This window comes from Oncorhynchus kisutch, linkage group LG6 (genome assembly GCF_002021735.2).
Source record: "Oncorhynchus kisutch isolate 150728-3 linkage group LG6, Okis_V2, whole genome shotgun sequence".
In the NCBI taxonomy this organism is placed as follows: Eukaryota; Metazoa; Chordata; class Actinopteri; order Salmoniformes; family Salmonidae; genus Oncorhynchus; species Oncorhynchus kisutch.
The window spans coordinates 20,643,457-20,665,529 of record NC_034179.2 but is presented as its reverse complement, the minus strand read 5'-3'; the positions used below and the strand labels follow the sequence as shown (position 1 = coordinate 20,665,529).

The 22,073-nt window shown below is 41.5% G+C and overlaps 2 protein-coding genes across 6 annotated transcripts in view; both read left to right on the top strand.

The window, feature by feature from the left end:
• Positions 1-2,045, top strand: part of LOC109892494 (zinc finger protein GLIS3-like) — a 32,893-nt gene extending 30,848 nt beyond the window's left edge. The window contains exons 9-10 of one of the 2 annotated variants that reach the window (XM_020485065.2): positions 965-1,147; positions 1,253-2,045. In XM_020485065.2, the coding sequence (XP_020340654.1) occupies positions 965-1,147; positions 1,253-1,386 (317 nt within the window). In that variant the 3' untranslated portion in view covers positions 1,387-2,045. Of the gene's footprint in view, positions 1-964; positions 1,148-1,252 lie in introns of those variants that run through there. The other variant, XR_004210216.1, reaches the window with a different exon arrangement.
• Positions 2,046-2,965: 920 nt separating this feature from the next.
• Positions 2,966-22,073, top strand: part of LOC109891731 (transcription factor RFX3-like) — a 49,147-nt gene continuing 30,039 nt past the window's right edge. For 2 of the 4 annotated variants that reach the window (XM_031826374.1, XM_031826373.1), the window contains exon 1: positions 2,966-3,103. The gene's annotated coding sequence lies outside the window, so the exon portion shown is untranslated. The remainder of the gene's footprint in view (positions 3,104-22,073) is intronic. The other 2 variants (XM_031826376.1, XM_031826375.1) reach the window with 1 other exon arrangement.

The window sequence follows — 22,073 nt, the reverse complement described above, 5'->3', positions numbered from 1 at the left end:
CATTCGATAATGCATCACAGAGATCTTCATAGAATTACACCTGCACCTACAAAGGGGCTTTGCTTATTGACTGTGGAAATGTGCCTGGGGAAAGAAAGCAATGGTACAATTCCTCTGGGAAATTTATACTCCGCAATGAGAGTTATTGTTTGTTTTATTATGAAAAAGTCTATTAAAGAATCGTGTGGGTGGTTTGACATTCTGTAGGTTGATCTTGGCTTATTTCTATCAGTTGTGTAGCTGGTGGCTGATGTTCTTCAACGTAGGAAAGAAGAAGCAGCTTCACTCTCAATCATAGCTTAAAATAGATATCACTTTTTTCCTACTGGACAGCAGTACTTAATGTTGACAAGGTGTTCACACAAGCACGCTGTGCACCATTTCTGTTGTTTTTATATATCAGATGAATAATAGTTCTTCAATAAGATACCATGGTGATTGTAATGGTTCATAGAACTTCAACTAACTTTTATTACTTTTATCTATACCGTATTTAGAGAAAGATATGAACTCTGGTTTTAATATGTCTATGTATGTATGTTCCCACTGGGCACACACTTGTTGAATCAGCATTGTTTCCACGTCATTTAAATAAAGTGTTGTTGAACCAACGTGGAAAAGACGTTGAATTGACATCTGTGCCCAGTGGGTTGCCTGTTTGTATATAATGTTTTCATGTTTATTGTTCACCTGCCCGGGGATGTAGATTATGTAAATGAGCTGTTAGCTCTGGTGCAACGCATCACTTCTCACTTCTGAGACTTTTATGTTTTGTTGTAAATTGTCCCTGTTCAAATCAAATGTATAAATTAAATTAAAATAAAGCCAAGTTGCTTCTGAAGAAATGAAAATGAATGAAGATGAAAATAGGGAAACATCAGAAAATGAAAACAGATACTACAGTCTCCCCCTTCATCTATTCAGAAATTAAAATAACAAGAAGTACCTGTTCTTTTTTCCTCAGGTTTTAGTGGTCAGATCCAGATGGTGTACTCTCCATTATACAATAATGGTACACATAAATCCACCAAGCAGACAAACTCCTGTCACCTGATGGAGATCCCAGAGTTTGATGATAGCCTTTCTCCAACATTCACAACTCAGAACAGACTAGACATCTCCCAAAGAGCTCTGTCTGGGCTCACAGGTAATAAAGAGACACAAAGGACAATACAGTACATTACGGATCAACATGCATTCATTTGCATCTATCTTATAATAATGACTCTGTGTGTTATTGTTGCATCCACAGTATATGACCTGCAGGGTGCATCACAGGATCTGCTTGTTAACCCAGTGCCAGTGATGTCAGAGGACGCTTATTTACATGTCAGTGCAGTGGACCGTTGCCCTAGCCAGCTCTCCTGTATCTACACTGAGGGGTGACGTCAGCAAATCTACCTCTTTTCTAAAACAGATACTCTGTAATACAACTCGTACAACAACTATATTGTTCTTCAGCTACATGTTCCTTGACATTGACCTGAGTGTGATGCCCATCTTGGGTGAGAACTGTAGACAAGAGGGGACATTTAGTAGCTTTAATTAAATAGGCAAAATGAACATGTCCACATCACTTATTAACTGATATTAGTCAATGAACATTTTTTTCATCATGGCAAGTCATGATAATTCTGACATCTTTAGATGCTGTCTTCATTCAAGTCAGTATCATCAGATCTCAGAGTCTAAGCCCACGATGAAAGTGCCTCCTAAAGATTGTATACTGAAAACAAATCGCAGTTCTGTAGATGCCAATGATATTGAGATTTGGAGGATGTTTTTATGTTTACATTATTTGAATGCATTTGTACAGTTATATCAAAATATTGTCCCCCCTTTTATGGAATTACACAATGTAAATACCATAAGAAGCACATTGAAGGCATATGTGTGTTCTTTTTCAAATGGGTGTTGTTCTTCGTAGCATATGAATTCATTTCATGAAACAGAATGTCCTTCGATAAATCAAATATATTTTTGTGCGAATATGTTGAGGAATCTGACTTGAATTGGTTGTTTTTTAATAAAAAATGTATGATTAAGCCTAGAGAATATTTGAGTTTTTTGTAAGAAGGCATGTCTATCTACTGTTATACATAAATGTGTAAGGTAAAAAGAAAGCTTGTAATTTATTACATTTAGTTGCATTGGTAGATGATGAAACCCTGACATATTTAATTTGGTCCTAAACAATAGAAATGGTTCATTAGTGACAAAGTCATTTATATTACAGAAGTAACCCCAGTAAAAAAATCAAAAACCTCTAAAAAAAGGCCCTTTATTGGTTGGATGGAATAAAGCAATTGTGTATTGAAAGGCATTGAGGGACCACTATTTAGACAGAAACTATAAAATGTCCCTCAATAACATAGACATTTGTCTAATAGTCTAATCATTTAATGAGATGATGTATATCACTAAAACACAATCTTTTTTATACATGATCTGTCTGTATCTTTCAAGCTTAGATTGTCTTAAAAATCATAGATGTGTGTGTGTGCAACAATGAGAGTGGGAGTTGCCTCCTTTCTTTGTTATCTCAACCACTCTTTACCACCCAGTGGTGCACGGTAGTCCCGCTTTGGGAAAACAACTTGATTCAATGAACTAATGCGATTATTAATACTGTTTTCCATGTTGTAATGTGCGCATAATGAACTATTCTATGACAATACTTTTATCCGCAACTTTCATACATTAGATTAAATTACACATGAACAGTACACCCCTATCCACCTCAATGTTTCCAGACGTCCCACGCTCTACAGCAGAGCGGATGAGTAAATTGATGATTCCATATATTTATGATAACATCCTCCTTAATTAATTGCAATACCGCTTATAATACTAAAGCTGGTTTTCTTGTATCATATTGTTATGTTCTCAGCAGCACACCCATCCAACACGCCATCATTGTAGCTCCTCCTACAGAATACTCAGGTTAGGTTGCGCCCGGTGAGTTTTATAGCAACTGTTGCCCTGTGAGGCAGCGCCATAGTCACCGTAGTCCTGGCGACTGTAACCCACCAACAACAACAACCTCTCGTTCCATCATTACCACCACACCATCCTCATCCTCATCAACCAGTCCTCAGCCCAGGTTTGAATATACTTACTATTTATACCAGCATGTGTTTTCTCTAATTCACGCCAAATGATTATACTTTATAAAATGTCTACCGTGCTATTTTAAGCAAAGCAAATTCATATCTGCTCTCCTTTATTATGGTTAGCTAGCTGAGATAACGTTAATGTTATTTCCTTCCAGGTAACGCTAGAAAGCAATGTGCTTATTTGCGAAAGTAGCTAAACTAGCAAGCTAATATACAACGTTTATACGCAAAATAAATGTTTTATGTTGCTAGCTTGCTAACGTTAGATATTCTATCCGAGTTTGCTGTGGCTCATCGGCCGTGCAATGACAGCTAACGCTAGCTAGCTTGTTTTGGCTAACGCTAGTTAGCAACTAGCTAGATACAGTCAGAGCAGGTGTCTGATTTGTGTGTTTCAATGACCATCGCCAACTTCCTGGTATGATGGCTGTCAAGATACCGCACATTTTCAGTAATATTATACGAAATATGGGTAGTTACTTGCTTTGGCATTTTAAATCAATTCGAGCTATCATGTTCATTCAGTAATTATTGCTAATTGAGGTTAGCAGTAGCTTTTCCCTTTTGTCTTTGCTTGCTAGCATACACTTGGTTAACCAGCTAGCTTCCTTTGTAGCTAGCGTTGCGGAGCAGGTGCCACAAAGGCTTCGGTAGCTAACCCTGTGTTAAGAGAGAGGGGCTAGCCAAGTTAGCTAGCTAACTACTTTAGCTAAACCTTTCAATGGCTATTGATTTCAGATTTTTTTAGTTGAATGTGTCGTCACAATCTATTACCCGTTAACCAGCTAGCTGGTTTCATAAGTCATAACCTATCTAGCTATGGCTAGCTAGCCAGTTTGAAATGCCTATGCTATGGCACAGAGCACTATCTAGCTAACGTTATAATTGTTTAAGCTGATGCAAAAAGTAAAAGAAACGATAGCTACCACATTGACATTTAGTTACAGTTGTAGTGTGTGTGTCAGAGAGAGATGGAATTGTGCTGTGAGCAGGTAGAAGAGTGAAGTTGATACTTTCTTTAAGACAAAGCACAAATAATAAATGCAGTCATCTATCAAATTTCTTTAATTGACAAGTTACATTAGGCTAATAACTGCTGTTTTTGATCTGCCAAACAAACTGAACCTGATGATGACAGGTGTTGTTTTTTTTAAGTTATTTTTTTTTGTTACTTGTGGGGTTGGGTAGGTAGCTAACTGATGGGTTAGTGGCAGTGTAAACACCCTGTTTCAGCTGCGTTCTGGACTCACTGGCTGTGTTCCCCTGCTCAGATGTTGCATGCATCAGCCAATGGTTGCATGTTATGTCATCGACGGTGTCATTGACTGACAGATTGCGATAACATATGATATAGTTGGCTGATAGGTAATACCTATCCAGGCGTTGTAAGATCTGGCAGATGTCAGCAACAGCTGGACAGAGGAACGCACCCACTGATTCCACCAAGCAGGGGAAATGTGGCCTAAAACTTACTGCAAATGACAGTCATGTCTCTTTTTCTCACAGACATTCATGGCACGGCTTACGAGGTTCATAACTTTTGAATATTAAATTCTAACTGGGGTTTTCAGATGTCATTTCGTTAGGCCTACATTCTCAGACCCTCCTTGAAAACGGAGAGCGGTATAGAGTAGAGGTCTACCGATTATGATTTTTCAACACCGATACCGATTATTGGGGGACCATAAAAGTCGATACCGATTAATCGGCCAATTTTTTTAGATTTGTAATAATGACAATTACAACAATACTGAATTAACACTTATTTTAACTTAATATAAAACATCAATAAAATCAATTTAGCCTCAAATAAATAATGAAACATGTTCAATTTGGTTTAAATAATGCAAAAACAAAGTGTTGGAGAAGAAAGTAATTATGTGCCATGTAAAAAATATGTGCAATGTAAAAATATGTGCCATGTAAAAAAGCTCATGTTTAAGTTCCTTGCTTAGAACATGAGAACACATGAAAGTTGGTGGTTCCTTTTAACATGATACTTCAATATTCCAAGGTAAGAGGTTTTAGGTTGTAGTTAATATAGTATTTATAGGACTATTTCTCTCTGTACCATTTGTATTTCATATAACTTTGACTATTGGATGTTCTTATAGGCACTATAGTTTTGCCAGTGTAACAATATAGCTTCCGTCCCCCTCTTCGCCCCTACCTGGGCTCGAACCAGGAACACATCGACAACAGCCACACTCGAAGCATCGTTACCCATCGCTCTACTAAAGCTGCGGCACTTGCAGCGCAAGGGGAATAACTACTCCAAATCTAAAAGCAAGTGAAGTTTGAAACAGTATTAGCGCACACCCAGCTAACTAGCTAGCCATTTCACATTGGTTACACCAGCCATTAGGCTGATAGGCTTGAAGTCATAAACAGTGCTGTGCTTGCGAAGAGCTGCTGGCAAAACGCACGAAAGTGCTGTTTGAATGAATGATTACGGGCCTGCTGCTGCTCAGTCAGACTGCTCTATCAAATCAGACTTAATTATAACATAATAACACACAGAAATACGAGCCTTTGGTCATTAATATGATCGAATCCGGAAACTATCATTTCGAAAACAAAACGTTTATTATCTCAGTGAAATACGGAACCGTTCGGTATTTTATCGAACGGGTGGCATCCCTAAGTCTAAATATTATTGTTACATTGCACAACCTTCAATGTATGTCATAATTACGTAAAATTCTGGCAAATTAGTTCGCAATGAGCCAGGCAGCCCAAACTGTTGCATATACCCTGACTCTGCGTGCAATGACCTCAAGAGAAATGACACAATTTCACCTGGTTAATATTGCCTGCTAAACTGGATTAGTAGTTATAACTAGTGATTATGATTGATTGTTTTTTTATAAGATAAGTTTAATGCTAGCTAGAAATTTACCTTGGTTTATACTGCATTCGCGTAACAGGCAGGCTACTTGTGGAGTGCAATGGTTAGAGCGTTGGACTAGTTAACTGTGCGGTTGCAAGATTGGAATCACTGAGCTGACAAGGTGAAAATCTGTCGTTCTGCCCTGAACAAGGCAGTTAACCCACAGTTCCTAGGCAGTCATTGAAAATAAGAATGTGTTCTTTACTGACTTGCCTAGCTAAATAAAAGGTATACAAATTCAAATAAAAAAAATGAAATAATTGGAAATTGGCGCCGATTGTTATGAAAACTTGAACCGGCCCTGATTAAGCGGCCATTCCGATTAATCTGTCAACTTCTAGTATAGAGTCGTCGGGACAATGAAAGGGGCAGCAGACAGTCAGGTTCTTAAAGCGGGAATTATTATTGTATCTGGAATAGACTGGGTGGCGTTGTAGTAATTATAAGGGCATATCCCAGTTCTCTCCAACAACGCATCATTAAAAAGGTTTTGAACACCTTTTTACTCTCTCAAACCTCTGCAATTTGCATTAAGGTGCACCACACTTTTTATTAATCTGCAACATGGAAATATCCTAGCCATCTTTGCACTGAATGCTAGTTTGGTGTTTGCTCAGTCAAGAGCGGTGTATAGGCCTGCTGCCCAGATAAAAAAAATATTTATATCCACTCATGCTACTCCTTACCGATAGACCATTTTTTACTTGATCAATTATAGGCTACATTATTGTATAATTGTTCACAGCAAATATATAGATTATCAGTTTCCTCCTAGTGATTTTGAGGCTCTTATGTCCTCTTGGATGATCATTATAGATGGATTTGGACCCCTCTGCGAGGAAGGGAAAGCACCAGGTTTCTTTACGTTGCATTATCCTTCTTTACAGTCAGGTCCACTGGGAGTTCGCTGCAGCCAGCCGCAGCCCTCTGGCCCTGCTAGGGGAGAGGAACAGGTGTGTGTGGAGATGTGGGTCCCCTGACCCTAATTGTTTGTGAGCTCCCTCACATTACCTTCCCCTGACAAACAAGCCAAGAAATGACTGTTATAGTGCCTTCAGAGAGTATTCACACCCCTTGACTTTTTCCACATTTTGTGATTACAAAATGAGATTAAAATCTAGTTGATTGTCTTTTTTGTGTGTCAGCAATCGACACAATGCTCTAATGTGAAAGTGGAAGAAAAATTTGTAAATTTGTAAAACAGAATAATAATATGTGTGTGTGTGATATATACACTGCCGATTTTGCAGGTTTTCCTACTAACAAAGCATGTAGAGGTCTGTAATTTTTATCATAGGTACACTTCAACTGTGAGAGACGGAATCTAAAATCCAGAAAATCACATTGTATGATTTGTAAGTATTTAATTTGCATTTTATTGCATGACATAAGTATTTGATCACCTACCAACCAGTAAGAATTCCGGCTCTCACAGACCTGTTCGTTTTTCTTTAAGAATCCCCCCTGTTCTCCACTCATTACCTGTATTAACTGCACCTGTTTGAACTCGTTGCCTGTATAAAAGACACGTGTCCACACACTCAATCAAACAGAATCCAACCTCTCCACAATGTCCAAGACCAGAGAGCTGTGTAAGGACATCAGGGATAAAATTGTAGACCTGCACAAGGCTAGGATGGGCTACAGGACAATAGGCAAGCAGCTTGGTGAGAAGGCAACAACTGTTGGCGCAATTGTTAGATAATGGAAGAAGTTCAAGATGATGGTCAATCAACCTCGGTCTAGGGCTCCATGCAAGATCTCACCTCGTGGGGCATCAAGGATCATGAGGAAGGTGAGGGATCAGCCCAGAACTACATGGCAGGACCTGGTCAATGACCTGAAGAGAGCTGGGACCACAGTCTCAAAGAAAACCATTAGTAACACACTACGCCGTCATGAATTAAAATCCTGCAGTGCACGCAAGGTCCCCCTGCTCAAGCCAGTGCATGTCCAGGCCTGTCTGAAGTTTGCCAATGACCATCTGGATGATCCAGATGAGGAATGGGAGAAGGTCATGTGGTCTGATGAGACAAAAATAGAGCTTTGTGGTCTAAACTCCACTCGCCGTGTTTGGAGGAAGAAGAAGGATGAGTACAACCCCAAGAACACCATCCCAACGTGAAGCATGGAGGTGGAAACATCATTCTTTGGGGATGCTTTTCTGCAAAGGGGACAGGACGACTGCACCGTATTGAGGGGAGGATGGATGGGGCCATGTATCGCGAGATCTTGGCCAACAACCTCCTTCCCTCAGTAAGAGTATTGAAGATAAGTCGTGGCTGGGTCTCCCAGCATGACAACGATCCGAAACACATAGCCAGTGCAACTAAGGAGTGGCTCCGTAAGAAGCATCTCAAGGTCCTGGAGTGGCCTAGCCAGTCTCCAGACCTGAACCCAAAAGATTATCTTTGGAGGGAGATGAAAATCCTACAATGTGATTTTCTGGAATTTATTTCTCATTCTGTCTGTCATAGTTGAAGTGTACCTATGATGAAAATTACAGGCCTCTCATCTTTTTAAGTGGGAGAACTTGCACATTTGGTGGCTGACGAAATACTTTTTTGCCCCACTGTGTGTGTGTGTGTATATATATATATATATATATATATATATATATATATATATATATATATATATATATATATATATATATATATATATATATATATATATATATATATATATATATATATATATATTTCACACACACACACAGTTGAAGTCGGAATCATTAAAACTCGTTTTTCAACCACTCCACACATTTCTTGTTAAAAAACGATAGTTTTGGCAAGTCGGTTAGGACATCTACATTGTGCATGACACAAGTAATTTTTCCAACAATTGTTTACAGACAGATTTGTTAACCTACAATTCACTGTATCACAATTCCAGTGGTTCAGAAGTTTACATACACTAAGTTTAGTGTGCCTTTAAACAGCTTGGAAAATTCCAGAAAATTATGTCATGGCTATAGAAGCTTCTGATAGGCTAATTGACTTCATTTGAGTCAATTGGAGGTGTACCTGTGGATGTACTTCAAGGCCTACCTTCAAACTCAGTGCCTCTTTGCTTGACATCATGGGAAACTCAAAAGAAATCAGCCAAGACCTCTGAAAAAATATTGTAGACCTCCGCAAGTCTGGTTCATCCTTGAGAGCAATTTCCAAATGCCTGAAGGTACCACGTTCATCTGTACAAACAATAGTATGCAAGTATAAACACCATGGGACCACGCAGCCGTCATACCGCTCAGGAAGGAGATGCGTTCTCTCTCCTAGAGATGAACGTACATTGGTGCCAAAAGTGCAAATCAGTCCTAGAACAACAGCAAAGGACGTTGTGAAGATGCTGGAGAAAAAAGTTACAAAAGTATCTATATCCACAGTAAAACAAGTCCTATATCGACATAACCTGAAAGGCCGCCAAGCAAGGAAGAAGCCAATGCTCCAAAACTGCCATAAAAAAGCCAGATTATGGTTTGCAACTGCACATGGAGACAAAGATCATATTTTTTGAAGAAATGTTCTCTGGTCTGATGAAACATAAATAGAACTGTTTGCTCATAATGACCATTGTTTGGAGGAAAAAGGGTGAGGCATCCCAACCATGAAGCACGGGGGTGGCAGCATCATGTTGTGGGGGTGCTTTGCTGCAGGAGGGGCTGGTGCACTTCACAAAATAGATGGCATCATGAGGAGGGACAATTATGTGGATATATTGAAGCAACATATCAAGACATCAACATTAAAGCTTGGTCGCAAATGGGTCTTCCAAATGGACAATGACCCCAAGCATACTTCCAGAGTTTTGGAAAAATGGCTTAAGGACTACAAAGTCAAGGTATTGGAGTGTCCATCACAAAGGGTGGGCCAAAAATCACCCAATTTATTGTTGAAGCTTGTGGAAGGCTACTGAAACGTTTGACACAAGTTAAACAATTTAAAGGAAATGCTCCCAAATACTAATTGAGTGTATGTAAACTTCTGACCCACTGTGAATGTGACATTTCACATTCTTAAAATAAAGTGGTGATCCTAACTGACCCAAGACAGGGATTTTTTTTACTAGGATTAAATGTCAGGAATTGTGAAACTCAGTTTAAATGTATTTGGCTATGGTGTATGTAAACTTCCGACTTCAACTGTGTGTATATGTATGTGTGTTTTTTTAATATATATTTTTAACCTTTATTTAACCAGGCAAGTCAGTTAAGAACACATTCTTATTTTCAATGACGGCCTGGGAACAGTGGGTTAACTGCCTGTTCAGGAGCAGAACGACAGGTTTGTACCTTGTCAGCTCGGGGGTTTGAACTCGCAACCTCCCGATTACTAGTCCAACGCTCTAACCACTAGGCTACACTGCCGCCCACGTACAGTGACTTGCGAATGCATTTTTCCTGGAATTAAAATGGAATTGTGGGGGGGGGGGGGGGTTTGTATCATTTGATGTACACAACTTTGCCTACCACTTTGAAGAAGCAAAATATTTTTTAGTGTGAAACAAACAAGAAATAAGACAAAGAAATAGAACTTGAGCATGTTTAACTATTCACCCCCCCATCCCAAAGTCAATACTTTGTAGAGCCACCTTTCGCAGCAATTACACCTGCAAGTCTCTTGGGGTATGTCTCAAAAGCTTGGCACATCCAGCCATGGGGATTTTTGTCCATTCTTCAAGGAAAAACTGCTCCAGCTCCTTCAAGTTGGATGGATTCCACTGGTGTACAGCAATCTTTAAGTCATACCACAGATTCTCAATTGGATTGAGGTCTGGGCTTTCACTAGGCCATTCCAAGACATGTAAATGTTTCCCCTTCAACCAGTCGAGTGTTTCTTTAGCAGTATGCTTAGGGTCATTGTCATGCTGGAAGGTGAACCTCAGTCCCAGTCTCAAATCTCTGGAAGACTAAAACAGGTTTCCCTCGAGAATTTCCCTGTATTTAGCGCCATCCATCATTCCTTCAATTCTGACCTGTTTCCCAGTCCCTGCAGAGGAAAAACATCCCCACCACATGATGCTGCCACCACCATGTTCTCGGGGTGATGAGAGGTGTTGGGTTTGCGCCAGACATAGCGTTTTCCTTGATGGCCAAAAAGCTCAATTTTAGTCTTATCTGACAAGAGTACCTTCTTCCATATGTTTGGGGAGTCTCCCACATGCCTTTTGGCGAACACCAAACGTGTTTGCTTATTTTCATTCTGTAAGCAATGGCTTTTTTCTGGCCACTCTTATGTAAATCCCAGCTCTGTGGAGTGTATGGTTTAAAGTGGTCCTATGGACAGATACTCCCATCTCCGCTGTGGCGTTTTTCAGCTCCTTCAGGGTTATTTTTGGTCTCTTTGTTGGCTCTCTGATTAATATTCCACACACCACTGCGACCTGTATGTTCTTATCGGCTGGCCCTCGCTACGTATTCGTACACAAACAGTGTAGCTATTCCCTCCGCAAGGCAATCAAACAAGCTAAGCGTCAGTATAGAGACAAAGTAGAATCGCAATTCAACGGCTCAGACACGAGGTATGTGGCAGGGTCTACAGTCAATCACGGATTACAAAAAGAAAACCAGCCCAGTCACGGACCAGGATGTCTTGCTCCCAGGCAGACTAAATCACTTTTTTGCCCGCTTTGAGGACAATACAGTGCCACTGACACGGCCCGCAACCATAACATGCGGACTCTCCTTCACTGCAGCCGAGGTGAGTAAAACATTTAAACGTGTTAACCCTCGCAAGGCTGCAGGCCCAGACGGCATCCCCAGCCGCGCCCTCAGAGCATGCGCAGACCAGCTGGCTGGTGTGTTTACGGACATATTCAATCAATCCTTATCCCAGTCTGCTGTTCCCACATGCTTCAAGAGGGCCACCATTGTTCCTGTTCCCAAGAAAGCTAAGGTAACTGAGCTAAACGACTACTGCCCCGTAGCACTCACTTCCGTCATCATGAAGTGCTTTGAGAGACTAGTCAAGGACCATATCACCTCCACCCTACCTGACACCCTAGACCCACTCCAATTTGCTTACCGCCCAAATAGGTCCACAGACGATGCAATCTCAGCCACACTGCACACTGCCCTAACCCATCTGGACAAGAGGAATACCTATGTGAGAATGCTGTTCATCGACTACAGCTCAGCATTTAACACCATAGTACCCTCCAAACTCGTCATCAAGCTCGAGACCCTGGGTCTCGACCCCGCCCTGTGCAACTGGGTACTGGACTTCCTGACAGGCCGCCCCCAGGTGGTGATGGTAGGTAACAACATCTCGACCCCGCTGATCCTCAACACTGGGGCCCCACAAGGGTGCGTTCTGAGCCCTCTCCTGTACTCCCTGTTCACCCACGACTGCGTGGCCACGCACGCCTCCAACTCAATCATCAAGTTTGCGGACGACACAACAGTGGTAGGCTTGATTACAAACAACAACGAGACGGCCTACAGGGAGGAGGTGAGGGCCCTCGGAGTGTGGTGTCAGGAAAATAACCTCGCACTCAACGTCAACAAAACTAAGGAGATGATTGTGGACTTCAGGAAACAGCAGAGGGAACACCCCCCCCCCCCCCCCCCCCCCCCCCCTTATCCACATCGATGGGACAGTAGTGGAGAGGGTAGTAAGTTTAAGTTCCTCAGCGTACACATCACAGACAAACTGAATTGGTCCACCCACACAGACAGCATCATGAAGAAGGCGCAGCAGCGCCTCTTCAACCTCAGGAGGCTGAAGAAATTTGGCTTGTCACCAAAAGCACTCACAAACTTCTACAGATGCACAATCGAGAGCATCCTGTCGGGCTGTATCACCGCCTGGTACGGCAACTGCTCCGCCCACAACCGTAAGGCTCTCCAGAGGGTAGTGAGGTCTGCACAACGCATCACCGGGGGCAAACTACCTGCCCTCCAGGACACCAACATCACCCGATGTCACAGGAAGGCCATAAAGATCATCAAGGACAACAACCACCCGAGCCACTGCCTGTTCACCCCGCTATCATCCAGAAGGCGAGGTCAGTACAGGTGCATCAAAGCTGGGACCGAGAGACTGAAAAACAGCTTCTATCTCAAGGCCATCAGACTGTTAAACAGCCACCACTAACATTGAGTGGCTGCTGCCAACACACTGACTCAACTCCAGCCACTTTAATAATGGGAATTGATGTACAATATATCACTAGCCACTTTAAACAATGCGACTTAATATAATGTTTACATACCCTACATTATTCATCTCATATGTATACATATATACTGTACTCTATATCATCTACTGCATCTTTATGTAATACATGTATCACTAGCCACTTTAAACTATGCCACTTTGTCTACATACTCATCTCATATGTGTTTTCTGTACTCGATACCATCTACTGCATCTTGCCTATGCTGCTCTGTACCATCACTCATTCATATATCTTTATGTACATATTCTTTATCCCTTTACACTTGTGTCTATAAGGTAGTAGTTTTGGAATTGTTAGTTAGATTACTCGTTGGTTATTACTGCATTGTCGGAACTAGAAGCACAAGCATTTCGCTACACTCGCATTAACATCTGCTAACCATGTGTATGTGACAAATAAATTTGATTTGATTTGACGTATTCGTCGCCAGACCCACTGGCTCCAGGTCATCTATAAGTCTTTGCTAGGTAAAGCTCCGCCTTATCTCAGCTCACTGGTCACGATAACAACACCCACCTGTAGCACACGCTCCAGCAGGTTTATCTCACTGGTCATCCCCAAAGCCAACACCTCCTTTGGCCACCTTTCCTTCCAGTTCTCTGCTGCCAGTGACTGGCACAAATTGCAAAAATCGCTAAAGCTGGAGACTTATATTTCCCTCAATAACTTTAAACATCAGCTTACCGATCGCTGCAGCTGTACATAGCCCATCCAACCTACCTACCCCCCCATATTGTTTTTATTTACTTTTCTGCTCTTTTGCACACCAGCATCTCTACTTGCACATCTATCACTCCAGTGTTCATTTGCAAAATTGTAATTACTTCCCCACTATGGCCTATTTATTGCCTACCTCCTCACACCATTTGCACATACTGTATATAGACCTAATTTTTTTTCTATTGTGTTATTGATTGTACGCTTGTTTATTCCATGTGTAACTCTGTGTTGTTGTTTGTGTCACACTGCTTTGCTTTATCTTGGCCAGGTCGCAGTTGTAAATTAGAACTTGTTCTCAACTAGCCTACCTGGTTAAATAAATCAAATCTTTAAAAAAATACCCTCATTGCCTGGTCCATGAGTTTTGGTGGGCGACCCTCTCTTGGCAGGTTTGTTGTGGTGCCATATTCTTTCAATTTTTTAATAATGGATTTAATGGTGCTCCGTTGGATGTTTCCGATGTTTTCTTTTTTTTTAACCCAACCCTGATCTGTTCTTCTCCACAACTTTGTCCCTGACCTGTTTGGAGAGCTCCTTGGTCTTCATGGTGCCGCTTGCTTGGTGGTGCCCTTTGCTTAGTGGTGTTGCAGACACTGGGGCCTTTCAGAACAGGTGTGTGTGTGTGTGTGTGTGTGTGTGTGTGTGTGTGTGTGTGTAATATAAATATACTGAGATCATGTGACAGATCATATGACACTTAGATTGCACATAGGTTAACTTAATTAATTAAATAATGTGACTTCTGAGGGTAATTGGTTGGACCAGATCTTATTTAAGGGCTTCATAACAAAGGGGGTGAATACATATCCACGCACCACTTTTCCATTTTTTTTTATTTTGGGGAATTTATTTTTTGGACTATTTTGTGTCTGTCCATTACATGAAATCCAAATAAAAATCCATTAAATTACAGGTTGTATTGCAACTAAATAGGAAAAACGCCCCTGGGGATGAATACTTTTGCAAGTGTGTGTGTGTGTGTGTGTGTGTGTGTTTTGAGCATTGCTTGACAACCATTTTCAGGTCAGATTTAAGTCCAAGCTGTAACTCTGCCATTCAGGAACATTCAGTCTTGGTACGTACAGGGCATTTGGTAAGTATTCAGACCCCTTCCCCTTTTCTACGTGACAAACTTATTCTAAAATTGTTTTTTTTTTTTATATTCCCTCTTCTACACACAATACCCCATTTTGACAAAGCTAAAACAGATTTGTATTACAAATTAAAAACTTACCTTATTTACAAGTATTCAGACCCTTTGCTATGAGACTCAAAATTGAGCTCTGGTGATCAATAAAAACAGAATGCATTCTTGAGATGTTTCTACAACTTGATTAAGACAGGATTGTGTCAAGGCACATATCTGGGGAAGGGTACCAAAACATTTCTACAGCACTGAAGAATCCCCAAGAACACAGTGGCCTCCATCATTCTTAAATGGAAGAAGTTTGGAACCACCAAGACTCTTCCTAGAGTTGGCTGCCAAGCCAAACGGAGCAATTGGTGGAGGAGGGCCTTGGTCAGGGAGGTGACCAAGAACCCAATGGTCACTCTGACGGAGATGGAGGAACCTTCCAGAAGGACAACCATCTCTGCAGCACTCCACCAATCAGGCCTTTATGGTAGAGTGGCCAGATGGAAGCCACTACTCAGTAAAAGGCACATGACAGCCTGTTTGGAGTTTGCCAAAAGGCACTTAAAGGACTCTCAGATCATGAGAAACAAGATTCTCTGGTCTGATGAAACCCAAGATTGAACTCTTTGGCTGGAATGCCAAGCGTCACGTCTGGAGGAAACCTGGCACCATCCCTAGGGATATTCCCTATAGTGAAGCATGGTGGTGGCAGCAACATGCTGTGAGGATGTTCTGCAGGAGCTGGGAGACTAGTCAGGATCGAGGGAATGATTAACGGTGCAAAGTACAGAGAAATCCTTGATGAAAACCTGCCCCAACGCGCTCAGGACTTCAGACTAGGGTGAAGGTTCACCTTCCAACATGGCAATGACCCTAAGCACACAGCCAAGACAACACAAGAGTGGCTCCGGGACAAGTCTCTGAATGTCCTTGAGTGGTCCAGCCAGAACCCGGACTTGAACCTGATCGAACATCTCTGGAGAGACCTGAAATTAGCTGTGCAGCGATGCTCCCCATCCAACCTGACAGAGCTTGAGAGGATCTGCAGAGAAGAGTACGAGAAACTCCCCAATAACAGTTGTGCCAAGCGTGTAGCATCATACCCAAGAAGACTCGATGCTGTTATCGCTGCCAAAGGTGCTTAAACAAAGTATTGAGTAAAGGGTCTGAATACTTATGTAAATGTGATATTTCAGTTTATTTTTTATTTGCAAACATTTTCTTTTTCATTATGGGGTATTGTGTGTAGATTAATGAGGGGAAATATCTACATACAATACCCCATAATAACAAAGCAAAAACACGTTTTTAACCTAAAACACAATTTGCTAAATTATTGACCTCCTGAAAGGTGATTTCATCTCCCGCTGTCTGGTGGAAGCAGACTAAACCAGGTTTTCCTCTAGGATTTTGCCTAGCTCCATTCCATTTCTTTGTTATCCGGAAAAATTCCCCCAGTCCTTAACGACGACAAGCATACCCATAACATGACGCAGCCATCACAATGAAAATATGGAGAGTGGTACTCAGTAGTGTGTATTGGATTTGCCCTAAACATAACACTTTTGTATTCAGGACATTAAGTTAATTTCTTTGCCACATGTTTTGCAGTATTACTTTTGTGCTGCCTTGTTGAAAACAGGATGCATGTTTTGGAATATTTTAATTCTGAACGGGCTTCCTTCTTCTTTTCACTCTGTCAATTAGGTTAGTATTGTGGAGTAACTACAATGTTGTTGATCCATCCTCAGTTATCTCCTATCACAGCCATTAAACTCTGTTACTGTTTTAAAGTCACCATTGGCCTCATGGTGAAATCCCTGAGTGGTTTTCTTCCTCTCTGACAACGGAGTTAGTAAGGACGCCTATATCGTCTGGGTGTATTGATAATAACTTGTGTAATTAATAACTTCACCATGCTCAAAGAAGTATTCAATATCTGCTTTTTTATTTGTTACCCATCTACCAATAGATGCCTTTGTGAGGCATTGGAAAACTTCCCTGGTCTTTGTGTTTTGAAATTCACTGCTCAATACACAATTGTATGTGTGCGGTACAGAGATGAGGTAGTCATTCATAAATCTTGTTAAACATTGTTATTATTGCACACCGTGTGTCTATGCAAGGTATGTGACTTGTTTACTCCTGAACATATTTAGTAAACATTTCAAAAACATAATTCCACTTTGACATTATGGGTTATTGTGTGTAGGCCAGTGACAAAAAAACGAGATATTAAATTGTCCATCATTTACTGCAGTGTTTCTCAAAATAAAATCATTTCAATCTTACCTTTATAGCATTGCAAGCTACATCAATAAATCTGTTACGTCATATTCCACTGAATGTGTTGTGTGGGCCCTGATGCATTAAGAAACCTCTGCAGGCATCAATTCCAAATGAACGGAACAGACTGGCAAAAGCAACATCGGGAAAACAATTAATTTAAATGAATAAATTACAACGAATTAGCTTAATGATTATTTGCACAGCTTGATTTTTAGAAGTTATTGCTGTGATCTGAGGACTCTAGTTCTAAATCACGAGCATCTGAAAGTCTAAATCATGAGCATCTGAAAGTCTGTCTTTTGACACTATTGTTGTTCTACATTGTTCATATAGGACCCATTAGTTATAGGCTAGGCCTATTTCGTAGGAACATGCAACCACTGTCGTGTGTGTGTGTGTGTGACTCCCTCTCTTGATTTATATTCAGCCGATTCCTCCCCTCTCCATAGATGTTTAAGGCAACACACACACGCACCTCTGTGGACAGAGGACAGGATGTCAGAAACGGCTAGTTATCAGATCACATTACCACTTACCTGAAGTCAGGTGTAGGGCAAAAATAGGACCATGCCACCTGTTCCCTGGATCCTGTTCCATTTCCAATCACTTAAAGAGCAGCTGATTCATTCAATTATTCATCCATCCATTTTCATAGCTTAGCAGCATAAACTGTGTGTTTTGTTCTCTTATCTTCATGCACAGCAGCCTGTGTACACTACATGTGGATCAGACATTGTTGACCGAACAGGAGACCTTCCCATGTTTAAATAAGCCCACCTCTGTCTGTCATCTCATTGTGTTTTTACATGACAAGGTGTACTGTATCACTGTTCCATAATTGTAAGGGAAAGAGGGAGGCTCACTCGGGTGGTGCTAGCACATGAGCATATATAATACATTGACGTAACTCCGATTTTAAGGTGTTTACGTGTCCTACTAATTCAAAAAATTGCTCAGAAAACCAGGTGTTTTAATCGGCGCATGCTTTCCTTTGATTATGATCGTACGCCGATTTAAAATAGTTATGTTAACCACCTTATTGTGCTTAATGCCATACTCTGTCTACTAACATAATCATTTTAAAACTAGATTATTGGTGTGCATGGAAACTTACTCCATTACCACATAGGTCTAACATGATGCATGCCTCTTTATTTGGGGTTGCCTTTCTTCCACAGTGTTGCAACCCCTTTCCCCAAAACATGTTGTTTCAGGACATTCATCAATACATTTTTAGGTTTTGGACAATCCACTTGCTATCAGTCTCAAATGGATATAGGAGGCATCAGTATTTTAGACTTTCAACATAATGTATTCATTTTGGTTACGTCATTCAAGTTGCTCCTTTATTGGCTCTGATAATGTGATGACATCTTGCTCTGATGTAATAGCCCTCCCCATTTCCTCAGCTGTCAGCCAAATTGGGGGGAAGGAGCCGGGAAGGGTGAAGGAGAGGCTACGCGAGTCTTGCCCTCCTCAGTGGCCTTTGTTTCTACGTGGCTTTGTAGAACATGCAGTTGCTCAGTGGAGCACAGCGCTTAAGTGGGCCACAGGGGAGTGAGAGCAGGCTGAACAAAGTGCCTAGGGATGGGGGGGGGTGTAAGGGGCGGCAGGTGCCCTGTTTACATCCAGAAAGTCATTCCTCTCCTTGTCTCCTAATCATCAGGGGTCTCGTCAGGGGCAGGCTGCAGGGAGCAGGTGGGCTTTGTGTAGTATAGTCAGACAGGGCCCTGCACTTTAGCTCTCCTTTGGCAGAGTGCATGGAGCAGAAGAAAAATGGAACCTGTAGAGACTAGAGGAGAGAGCGTGACCTGCAGGTAACCTCTGGATCCATCACTTAGCCATGTCAGCATCATCTCCCTGGCACCGACTGTCACTGTCAAGTTAGTTTCTGTTGTTACCTGGGCTTTTGGAGCTTTTTACACCATGTCAGGCTATCAGCAGAACATATGGAAAGTTAACTGAGAGACATTAACGAATCATCAACGAATCAGAGATGGAACAATAAGTGAATGAAGTCATATAGGATTTTCATCTTCACCGGATTCTGAGAGCTCTTCAACATGTTGAAAGTCTTTCTGCCTTTGGTTGTATCAACTGGCTAATACATTACAGAAACCAGGGGAATACTTTAACCCCTGCCGCACCAGAAAAGTATAGGCTATGTTCCTTCCACTGAGAGGTTTCAGTTTGAAAGTCGTGACTGACAGCAGAACAACAGCAGCAGAATGTTCTGCCAGGTCTCTGGTTCTTTCTGTGAACAGCATGGAACCACCTGTCTGAATCAGTGCTCAACTGTTTCAGTTTTTTAGCAATAAAGGATGGGGGGGAAAATCCTATTCAATCCAGCCTCTTGAGTTGAATGGGAATGATGTCGATCTCTGTGCATTCAGACCACAACACCTGTTAACCTCCGGTATATCACTAAAGATGAACAGAGAGAGAGATGGTGCAGGCAAGGCAGACCCTGGAGAGATGCAGAGCTATTAGGAGACAGTTTAATTAACCAGGAGAGGCTTGGTCATGGAAACTAAGTTGAGCAGAAGAGGGGGGAGAAGGAGGGGGGGGGCACCACGGAGGAGGAGGAGAGGTGGCTGTTCTATGATTAGCCTACATGCAGCGTTACTGTGAATGTCTCCCTCTGCCCAAGTCCTCATCTCACTATAGCTCTGTGTGTTCAAGGTTTGGTCGTTAGCCAATAAAGGTGGATTCTAAATCACTGACACCCTGCATTTTGGGACACCTATGGAAGTGTTCTAATGCAGAGGTGAGAGAACGAAGTTTAAAAAAACGTGGTTTGACAGTGGACATGACCAGATTTTCACAAAATTTACCTAAATGTGTTTGGCAATAAATAAATCAAAAGATATCTGAATGATACAAAACAGTTGGAAGTTGTAAAGAAATCCAGATTTGTGAGAGCAGAGACTGAAAGTGCAGCTCATTAGGGCTGTTAAATATTAACTTGATTTTATTGCTATGAACACAGAGACAGGAACTCGCTGCTTGGACCACTGACTCATACACTACCTTAGTGACCTGAGTACATTCTGTACTGCTGGCCACAGTTGCATGAGTACAGCAGCTATAATATCACAGGTACAGTCAGTGTGATGGGTTCCTAGTACCGTGTGACTTACTGGAGCAATTAGGGTTAAGTGCCTTACTCAAGAGTACATTGGCAGATTGTTCATCTAGTCGGCTCCGGGACTCGAACCAGAGACCTTATTGGTTACTGGCCCAACACTTTTAACCGCTAAGCTACCTGCCATTTCTATGGTACTGTGAATGTAAAAGTGAATGTTGTGCATAGACGATTGGCACAGAAGCTTACTTCCTGTCTTGCCAGGATCTGAATGATCACTGTTCATTAGTCAACCTGTATATTATAATAATCATATTATAGTTATTGTCAAATCATCAAGGATTTTTGTCTCTGTGAGGTGATATTGATTTTCAAATCCCAGACCCATGAAAACAAAAAGGAGAGCCGCACATTCTAGGAGCTCAGATGCAATAATTGAATAATCTAATATCCAACGTTTGGACAGACACGCTGTCTTCATCAGGGTATAATGACAAACACTGCGGGTCACTAGTTTATATAGTTTCAAAGGACACACGGGTGTCTGTGATCATGGCCGGGTGTGGCTTGATGTCATTGGTTGATTTACAGATATAAATAGAACATATAAAATAGATACAATTTGGCTACATAAGCCTACAAATATTTACAATGAATATCAAAATCACAATAATCACAAGAATGGCTTCAGATCGAATGGTCTTTAAATGAATGATCCAGGCAGCCTCTTGTTTTAACAATAAATTGTCGAGGTCACCCTCTCTCCTAGGGAGGGTGACATGTTCAATGCCGATATAACGTAGGGACAATATAGTGGTTTGCTTTCAAAAAGTGGGCCGTCACTGGGTATGTCAAGTTTTTGCACGTGATGGTGCTCCGAGATTTTTACTTTTAATTTGCGCTTCGTTTTACCAACCTAATTTTTACCACAATAACAAGTTATAAGATAAATAACTACCTGAGCATGTGAGCATGTGATAACACCTTTTGATTGGGATCTCCTCCCCTGTTTTGGGGTGTTTTGAAGGATCTACAATGGCTATGCATTGAGCACAGCCATTACATCTGTAGTTTCCATCCAGTAGGGGTGCAAATAGATGTTGTTCAGGGATATTCTGAGTTTACCACCTGATCTCTGAGATTTCTGGAGAATTTCTTGCCGTCTTTCGGACGGGACGTTAAACAGGTGTCCTGACTCTGGTCACTAGAGGCTAGGCCACTCCAGGACCTTAATGTGCTTCTTCGTGAGCCACTCCTTTGTTGCCTTGGCCATGTGTTTTGGGTCATTGTCATGCTGGAATACCCATCCACGACCCATTTTCAGTGCCCTGGCTGAGGGAAGGAGGTTCTCACCCAATATTTGACAGTACATGGCCCCGTCCATCGTCCCTTTGATGCGGTGAAGTTGTCCTGTCCCCTTAGCAAAAAAAACACCCCCAAAGCATAATGTTTCCACCTCCATGTTTGACGGTGGGGATGGTGTTCTTGGGGTCATAGGCAGAATTCCTCCTCCTCCAAACACTGTGAGTTGAGTTGATGCCAAAGAGCTCCGTTTTGGTCTCATCTGACCACAACACTTTCACCCAGTTGTCCTCTGAACATTCAGATGTTCATTGGCAAACTTCAGACTAGAGATCGACCGATTAATCGGAATGG